At 35.9% G+C, this 10,414-nt stretch overlaps 1 protein-coding gene across 1 annotated transcript in view; it reads right to left on the reverse strand.

Annotated features, from left to right (window-relative positions):
• The window catches only part of gak (cyclin G associated kinase), a 137,176-nt gene extending 127,522 nt beyond the window's left edge, over positions 1-9,654 (reverse strand). Inside the window, exon 1 of the mRNA XM_039750796.1 lies at positions 9,325-9,654. Coding sequence (XP_039606730.1) covers positions 9,325-9,466 — 142 coding nt within the window. The 5' untranslated portion in view covers positions 9,467-9,654. The remainder of the gene's footprint in view (positions 1-9,324) is intronic.
• Positions 9,655-10,414: the final 760 nt, after the last annotated feature.

Below are 10,414 nucleotides of genomic sequence, written 5' to 3' on the forward strand. Positions count from 1 at the left end.
GCCCTTCACTGTTTAAAGTCAACTTTGTTCATTTTGGCAACAAGAGGCCCAGCAGTGTGCCAACAACATAGGCGTTCCATCTTGCTCTAACCCAGGCCTGTTGTTTTTTTATATCTTACAGGCATTCCTTTATTTTTGTGATTAGTTATTATTTAATGCAAATTTTGTTTAACTTTTAAAACTGGACTTTAAAACAATCTTGCTGCTAATGTTTGAAGTTTGAAAAACTGAAGGACAAATAAAAAAGAAAATATCTAAGACAAGATTAATATAACTAAACCTTTTTCTATAACTATGAGATCATTTCATTCAAACAACTTTTGATTCCTCCTTTTTTCACACAACTCACATAATGCATAATCAACGTGCACACAATAAAACGGATGTATTTAAAATCTTTAATTAACCATATCTGCTTGCATGTCTTTAAGACACAGAACCTGAGTAACTGGGGAAAACTTCATATATAGTGTTACCAGGCTTCATCTGGTTTAGCTCATTTGTACTGACAGCCATTAACACATAACACCAGGTTTTTCAAAATGTTTTCTAGGACTGAGTGCAAAATACTGTTAGTTAATTTATGAGGTTTTCCCTGGTCTTGAGCACCATAACCTTCAAGCCTCTTGATGCTGCCAACCTTGTTGTGACCAAAACTAGCCTATGCTACATTCAACTTAGCCTTTTGTTTGGTGGAATCTATATTTTAGAACAGTCTGCTTAAAGTTATTAGATTTGTTTACTTTATTCACTCCTTTAAAGCACATGTTAAAGTCTCTCTGATTAGAAAGGTATTTAGCTTACACAAAGCACAAGGGCATTCTCTTCCACCCTTACTTTCCCTTAATATGCAATAGTTACATAGCTCTATATTTAGAAAATGCCTTTTTTGCATTAGTTTGGAAATTCTTATTTTTCCTTTTTATTTAAAAAAAATGTTGACATGGAATGGTAATTTTATTTTTTTCATTTACTGCTTAGCTTCTGATAATTTTTCTAATACTACACTATTGACACAGGTATGCATTTCTGGATTTCAAATTTTTTTGATTCATTTGGATCTTTAAGTATGAGAAATGTTTTCCATAAATAAAACATTTTATAAATATGATACAAATTCATAATTTTGCAATATGAAGCTAAAGTAAGAACAACTGTTTACTGCATTTATTAGCAATATTAATAATACATTTTATTTATTTAATGCCTTTCCCATGCCAGTCATAAAGAGCATGTTGAAAACACACAAGACATCATGATTTTTTGGTCCTTGGGTGGAACAAGAAGCTGTCTTTTTGATGTTATATTGTAACACTTCTCAAACTGGTTGGTTATTATCAAAATTAAATATGTCAGAAAATCTACAAAAAATACCAATTAGACTGTGATCTAGAAAACCATTTATGACATTGGTGAGCGGACTGAATATAAATCGAAATGTCACAATATTTGTCTAACTTAAAACAAAAAAATGCAATTCAACACAAATTCAAACTTTTTTTTATATAACTAGCTACTGTATGTCATGAAATACATGTTAAACACCTACTTTTATAAATTCCAAAGATTCATAATAACGCACTAAAAGGAAGTTAAAAGCATTAAATAAGTAACCAATCCAATTAATGCAGTTTCTCTAACTTTTTCTCCAACTTCTAAACTGTGTTTAACCTAGCACTTCTCACCATATTTAAATCCCACTGAAGATGAATCTAAATTATTCTTAAAACATAGTCATTTTATATTTTTAAGAGAGTGAAACTTGCATCATGTTTAATGAATGACAAACAAATCTGCCATACATGGGAAGAAGAGTTAAGGAGAATGTCTGGTGTTTAACAAATCAAATATTGAATACATCAAATTGCCCAGTTATATTTGATCCAAACTTAAAGAATAGATACCAGACTTTTAACAATTTCTCAGCAATAAATGTCAATACATTTTGTGCATTTCATTTATGTTTGCAAGACTGAATTGAGATGACATGAACACAAAATACAGGAGCTGCATGAAAAGTTCTGCAGCACATGTTTTACTGCATTTATTTGCAGCACTCTTATGACAGGATTACCAAATGTATTTGCTACACTATTTAATTTCCTATATAATCTTCATTATGTTCAATAACCCGTATAGGACAAACAAGATATGCACTCACAGACACTTTTTATTTTTACTTCTTTAATAACCTTGGTCTCATTCCCAAACTGTTTGGCCTTTCTCAGAGCCCATAATTTGTAAGGCTTAATAATTAAACACATATAAATTTGAACTGCAGTTTTATTAGTATCAAAAAGGACTCTCTAGATGCTATGACAACTTTCATAAAATTGTGGGAAAATTCAATGAAGTAAAAAAAAACAACGCATGGAGAATATGGGAGTGTATGAGAGACACATTAAACGTTATATATAAAAAATAAATATTTATGCTACTAGAGTGAGGTCACTTTATCAGGTAAGGCTCATTTAATTCAAAACAGTTCAGCTGCAATGAAAACCAGCACACACATTAAGATGCCAAGACTGAAATGTTCTCATTGTTTCCCCCCGTGCCTGCAATTTTTATTTATATTATGGACAATATGTTAGTACTAAAAAGGCAGAAAAGTAATCATAGAGTTGAGAAGCTGTATAAATATTAGCAGAATGCCAAAAATATTTAAAAGTCCAGGTGACCAATAATGAAACACCTAGAATAACATTACAAATTTTGGATGAAGTTAAACACTAGTAATTACCAAGAGATCAGTCTTAGTGAAACATTTTGGGAAAAATACAGCTACATAATTAGGGTTTTTATACAGACTGAAAATACATAAACCATGTTTTTGTTAATAATTTGTAATGCACAATAAAGGAAAGTAAAAACATGGTTACTGTGCTATTTTTCATTAGCCTGCACTCTGTATCCACTTCTTAAAGTGATAATAGAATTTCTCAGAAAGTAAACATTAAAAATTGAAACATCTAATACCACACAGATTTGCCCTAATTTAATTAACTATTTTTACTTCCTTCATCCAGTGCCATCCAGGGATTAGTGCCAAACTCTGCTATTTAAAGAGCTCATTTACCTTATATGCTGAAATTGGAAGATTAAAAAATTACTCAGCATTTACATGCAATGATTTACAACCACCAATGTTCTTCTTTAGGAAGAAAACTGAATACTCACAGAAAATGCATCCAAACACAGGAAGACAATGGCAACTAACATCACTCAGATAATGCCCAGACTGAGATTTGAACCCAAACTTTTAGGGATATGAGGCACCAGTGCTAACCACTGCACCAATATTTCTTCATTAGAATTTTACACTTCTATCTAATGCTCAATTTTAATAAATTAGTGCTGAAAATATCACCTGCAAGTGTTTGATTTCACTTAACCTTAGCTTGTTAGCAGCTGACTATACATTGGCAGTTTGCTAGCTAGCTAAAACATGACAAACCTGGGGCATCTGGTTGCCATGGTAACTAGAAATTCAGTTCTATAGTATAGTATATGTGTATAAACCAAATTAGAATGGGCAGATTATTTCACAGTAACGGCATGCACATTTACAATGCACAATAATGTGTTAAAAGTAACAGTTATACCCACAAGAACTTCACCTGGAAGAGTCATACCTTCTGTAAAAGGCAAGAAAATTGTAAATTTCATACTACCATTCCAAGATTCAAACACAATGGATCCATTGTTTAAAAAATTTCCTTAAATTCCAAAATAATATAATTTAAAGTACTGTACTTAAGATATTACATAGTTCCCTGAGAAACTGTAAAACTGGCTACAAAGCCCCAGGACCCCACTTCTACTAGATATACTTTCACCTTTCATCCATCGTATGTCCTCTGCTTCCACAGATAGTTTGGAGTAATGCATTTACCTTACGTTCAGGAGTTTTGTTGACCACATCTTCCCACGGGACTGTTAGCTCAATGACGTAGGCATGTTTACTGGACATGGACCAGAGGACCAGGGGCCTCATGTACAATGCCGTGCGTAGAATTCGCACTATAACATGACGTAAGCACAAAAGCCAAAATGTGCTTACGCACAGAAAAATCCAGATGCAGGAATCTGTGCGTACTCCATCTTCCACGTTGTTTCGCTACATAAATCCCACTCAGCGTGAAAAGTAACGCTCGTGCACGCGCTTTATGTAACGCCCCAACTCCTCCCAGAATTACGCCTCTTTGAATATGCAAATCAATATAAATCACCCTTAAGCTTAGCCTTCTGTGAAAAGACAATGGGAAACGCAAGAGGGAAAATATAAGAATTTCAGCGAATACCAAGTGGAGGCAAAGGAAAAACATACTATTTGTTTAATTAAACCGTGGTATAATCAACAAAAGGAAGTTGATCGAGTGACATAGCGTGTTGGAGAAACTTGAAAGCTCATGTTCACAAAGTCGCACAGTGCCGGAAATAAAAAAGAAGTCACATATCAAAGTTGCCGTGAAAAGGCGAGTTGTAGACCCCTGTCTGAGTGTCATATGAAAGCTTATTAGGGTACAGAGAAAAAAAAGGCACACAGTGGGGAAAAAGCACGAAATGTCAACTTCAATCTCAAAATTTCCACTTTAATCATGTAGTTTATTTTGTCATTAAAATAGAACATCATAAACTTCATCTTAAAATCGTTTAATTAACCAATTTCTCAAATCACATCGTAATTAAAGTATAGCACGTTAAATGCTTTGTTTTGTATGTGATCATCTATATGCTCTATGTATGTGAATCACTACTTGCTTCTTAAACCGACTCTCTTCCTCCAACAGAAAAGAGAATCCATTACATTCATATTACAGCTCTCTGAATAACTAAAATACTGAGATGTATACGTGACATCATTTTCATGATGATGGTTAAAGCACGTTATTAAACATGGGTTTCATGGTGCAGTGATTGTGTGCGACCTTCGATGAAATTATTTATTGCAGCAGTACTCATGGGCGACTCTATGTCCAATAAAGAAAGTCCAATGTCAATATGTTATCTTATGCACTGTGGATCGCCACACAATCAGCTCAGTAATAGACGTTAAGCCATCTGTAAGCTTAGAGCGACGATTCTTCAAAACGTTTAAGGAACATTGAAATATCTTCGTAGTACATGTTTAATTATTCTATCCTTCACACCAGTCCCAGTGAAGAATATAGATTATTTAAATGAAGTTAAAGTTTTATCTGTATTAAATAATAAACATATTTTGCTGCATTTCATCTTAAAAATGATATCGTCATCATATGTAAATACGCGCTTTATAAAGTGGCGCAGGTTGTGTAATATTATAACTGTAGTGCAAGTTTACAGTGGGGTGATTGTACTTATAAGTACAAACAGTTCTACAAGGAGCACTTGATTGAGTGCATTTAAAGTTCTTGGGATGAAACTGTTTCTGAACCGCAAGGTCCATACAGGAAAGGCTTTGAAACGTTTTGCCATGGCTGAGACAGTGTGTTCTTGAAGCTGTATACCGATAACTCTTTCCGATCAGCTGCTGCTGTGATTCACACTCAGATACAGTGATATAAATACTCCGAGTGGTGCAGTGAGAGTAATATGGAAAAAGATGATCCGCTGTGGCAACTCCTAATGGGAGCAGCTGAAAGAAGAAGAAGGTGCAGTTAGAGTAACAACGCTAAAGCAGTTATGGTATTTGGAATACTATGGCTATTCCCTGAACCATTATATTGTTACAAGTTAATTACAATCAGATGCATTACACTAATAAACAATATGAGGTTAGTTTCAGTTAATTTATAAAGCCACGTCAGGAAAATAAGGAGTAACCACGCAGGAACAGTAGCATTGCTTTGACACTGGGTGCCGCCAATTTGCAAAACCGAGCGGAGAACTTGCGTACGACAAGGTATGAGGTATCGTGGAAAAGTGCGTGGCTTTATGCCAAGTGTAGGTTTTATGCATCGCGATTTGAACGTGGAAAAGTTCTTACGCAACATGTCTGCGCGTACGCACCGTTTATACATGAGGCCCCAGGTCTGGTTGCTGGGTGGTTGTTGTAATCTCTCATGGGAAAATGAGTCTCTGGCCTAGGTCCACTTGCATTTCCAAGATGTGCTTGAAGGTTGCGGAAGCCGTACACAAAGGATATGTCGGATCCTTTCCCAGCCAGAGATTCAAGTTTTTGAAAGAGGGCAGGATGTCGTACCATCTGGCTGCTTCTTCTTGTCAGTGCACCTCCTCTAATTCCATGGCCTGGCATTCATTTGGGGTTGCCTTCTGCCAGGTTGGCGTTTTTGTTCCTAAGCCAAAGCTTACTCTACCTTGTTGGATATAGCCTACTATATCTTGGTGCCGAAGGGCAGATTAAGCATGCAGCACAGCTTTGTGTTGTTCTTCGGGACACAGAAGTAGTTAAAGGCTGTTCATGGGATCTTGTGAGGCATTGATCCAAAGGTATTGGAAAGATCTAAGAAAACTACATGGTGGTCTCTTTTCCTTTTTGAGATAGTTCAAGGTTTGAATTATATTTGACATAAACATAAAACTGGAAAGATAATGCAGTGGTCAGTGCTTCTGCCTCATTGCATAGAATCATAAAGTTAACATTGTCACATGTACATGAATAGCTGGGAGTCACTGGACACATTTCACTGAATAACTCCCATTACATCATTCATTAACATCCACAGTCCTTCTTCAAAAACAACACCCTTGAGTGTGCTTAGAGTAAGGAGTACATTAGGGAACTGATCTGCCTTTTCTGTCATGGCACAAGAGATTAACAATGTGTTTCACGTTAGTTAGACATGAAAGTAAGAATTTCACTGTATATATGACATTATCAATACTACTACTACTATTATTATTAATAATAGATTTTAAATTATAGGCATTTATTTCTATACAAAACAATGCTGGGATAGGCCATAGAAAATGCGAACAAATCATCACAAAATAATAAAAAAAAACTTTTTAATTTAAAAAACAATCATTTTTAGATTCGTTTTTTATTTTCCAATCAAAACTTCCCCTACTTTATTTATTAATCGATACTTATATAAAATGCTATGGTCTGTCCAGCTGTCCTTCAATAACATGCTAACAACTGGGGCTAGAACCTTGATCTTGGTCTTGATCAAAAGCTTATAAACAGATACATCCTGAAAATTTTAAAAAAATCAGGTAACAGCAAAATGACCTGGGCCTGAGGTTGTTTTTTTCTTTTTTTCAATAGCAAAATGATCACGGTGGAAACAAAATGACCAGCAGTATCTGCTGAGCATCAAGCAAATCACAGAGGTCAATGGCGTGACAAAGAACACCATAACAGGAAGAAGTGCAGGATACAGAATTCAAGAATGACAAAATCAAGGAAATCCATGTTACTAGTGGTTGGCAAGTAACTACTGGAGCTAGACCATGGTTCTTGCTCTTGATCAAAAGCATAGGACTTCATACATTCTAAAAATTGTAAAAAAAAAAATTCAGGTAGCAACAATCTTGGCAAGCTGACCTGCACTTGTGGGTTTATTAAGTCAAAGTAATCTGCAAATTAAGTCACATAGCAGAAAGAAAAAGAAGACCAGTCATATGTGCTGAGCATCAAGAAAATTAAAGAGGCAGATGAAATGATGAAGAAGAATACCATAAAAAGAAGAAAAAGACTACCGCCAAGTGATGCACGTCAAGTGTGGGATATAGAATTCAAGAAAGACAAAGATGGAGACATGCGATGGGGCCCTGTTTCTCTAGTTAATATATAAAATTCAACATTATCAGAAAAAAACAATTTAAGTTTAAAAACTTGGCTTCTCCATTTATTGTGCCATGTGTGACATTATGAAAATCACAAAATAAATACATTCCTTATTTATGGTTAAACAAGCTTAACTATTTGATGAGCATGGATTTATTTTTCTTTCGTTCAACTGAGGTATAGTCATGCTTATTACAATTACACATTTCTTTTCTCTACCATTCCCAAGTGACATCAACCAAAATTACACAATATTTAAATTATGATAGGTAGAACAGAAAATTCATTATTGCTCCACTTCAACAAAGGTATCTATGTCTTTAGAACTGTTGCAAGTTACTAAGTTGAAAAATGTTCACTTACCAAGTGAAACTGTTTTTTATTGTATACAAATTCATTAAACTCTAATATATCATATCAACCAAGCTCTGACTAATTAATCAAGTGCAAGAATTTATATTCTGGTTATATAATTTTTTTCTCAATCTATCCCAACACTGACAGCACAGATGGATGACACATTTTATTTTAACATACAGATAATTTCGATTCAGTTAAAACAACTTAGAATTACCAATCACAAAGAAAGAAGGTTTGTAAACGTTCCACCAAATTTAACAGACACAAGAAGACATACAACGCTTTATTGACTTTGGATTCCACAGTGCCACATACAAACAGCAGTAAAATAAAAAAACACAACTACGTTTTGAGTTCTACATGTAGCTTCTGCCATCATCCACAGTCGCAACTGAAAACATGCTGGCGTTATGATGAATCGATTTTTTTAAACTGGTTAAGACATCAAGCGGTGGATGAATCTCCAGGTGCTCTTTCTCAAAAACATTCGATATTTGAGTCACACAATTACCGTATGCAAATGCTGCAAAGTCTAGCATTGCAAGATCGTGGTAGCTAGCCTTCTACAATTATATGATTAGGAGAATCAGAAAATCGACACCACAAGAAAGTAAAAGAAATTATAAATGAAAACATAACTTGAACAAACAAAGGTAACGTATATAAAGTTACAATTTTCACAAAAGCTATAGTAAAAAGGGGCCACTGATAACGGTTTAAAACTATGAATCATATTTTCTTTGTAGAAAAATCCATTGATAATGCAGCCATTCAAAGCCATTATGAATAAGACTATTACTCAAAAAATCATGTTTATTATTCAGAATTTCACTGAAAAGTAAAACACAGGGAGCAGAGATGATCTGAGCGGCGATCTGTAGTTTTCGAACAAAATACAAGTTCTACAATAGTGATACCAAAGAGTTTCAGGATTTGGCAGCAACCTTCCCCTCTGGCGATAGTAAACAGGAAGTCATACGGAATTGAGTTACACCTGTCTAACACAAGGTGTGTGCACCGAGCCACTCACACATTCCTTCGCCAGACCTAGTAAGGAAACTCGGAAACACCTGTGCCGCCCATTGAATCTGGTATATAAAGTGACTTAACGCGGCTCCCAAACTGGCCTCCTGCTCTGTGTTGTTAATCACACCTGTACAGCACAGGTGAACATCTTTCACTCACTTTAACGCCACCAACTAAAGTTACAGTATAACCAAACTCACCTTCGGCGATAACTCGCTTGATTCGGAGTTTCATCTCACCCATCTCCACTGTTTGCCCCACAAAATCATTTTGATCTCGGCTTGCAGCTCCAGCGGTGCCGGGCCCCGCCAGGAAGTCAAGAGCCGACTGGAACAATGACATGGCCGGGACGGACAAAGTTGATCCGTCTGCTACTGGTTCTTTCCCTCTTTATTCTGTGATAAAGCTCTCTTCCCCTCAAGCAGGCGCTCTGCTACTGCGGCGGACGTGAGAGCACTGTTGCCTCGGTTTCCAGTCACCAGTCCGCAGCCTCCATCTTCCGTGCACTTCCGGGACAGGCTGACGTGGATGTGACATCACACACTGCGCCACAATGAAAGCCCGCGGTCGACGACAGACGGACTACACGAGAATAGTGTTATATTCTGAATATATTGTGCTTTCCCTCCCCTTCAGACTGTAAATATGCACGTTAGTGTAATTTGATATCTCTAGATACATGGGTAAATTGCGCAAATTTGAATTTGGCTGTAAGTACATTTTAGATAACTTAATTATTTTTAAATGAAAACGGTTTCAAATTGTAAACTACAAATTAAATCCTGTTCAATTAGCGTGCTTATAATGGCTGGCTTGAGACGGTGTGTTATGTGCAGGACCAATACAAAGATCGATTAAATAATAGCACGTCGGACACTTTCATGAGAAAGTGACAGCAGAAGATTTCCGGGTCAGTTTTTACTAACAGTTTTTTTCATTGTGGAATTGAATGTAATAAGTGAAGTCTTCCTTTGCCCTGAATATTGTTAGAATATTCGCCTCTTTTGGATCCAGTGACTTGGAATCAAACCTCGTATTCGTTTATGGTGTATGGGGAGTTTACGCGTTCTCTTCGTGCCTATGTATATTTTTCTCAAACATCCAAATAGAAGTACAGGCTAGGTTGATTATATTGACCTAGTGTTTGTGAATGGATTTTGAAACGGACTTGTGTTATCTGCAGGGTTGTTAACCTGCCTGCCCAGTGCAGATGGGGATAGACCCTGGACACCCTCACGATGAATTGGATTTAGCAGGTTTAAGAATGTCATGTTAGTTTTTATTTGGAAG

The sequence above is a fragment of the Polypterus senegalus genome, chromosome 4 (assembly GCF_016835505.1).
Source record: "Polypterus senegalus isolate Bchr_013 chromosome 4, ASM1683550v1, whole genome shotgun sequence".
Taxonomy (NCBI): Eukaryota; Metazoa; Chordata; class Cladistia; order Polypteriformes; family Polypteridae; genus Polypterus; species Polypterus senegalus.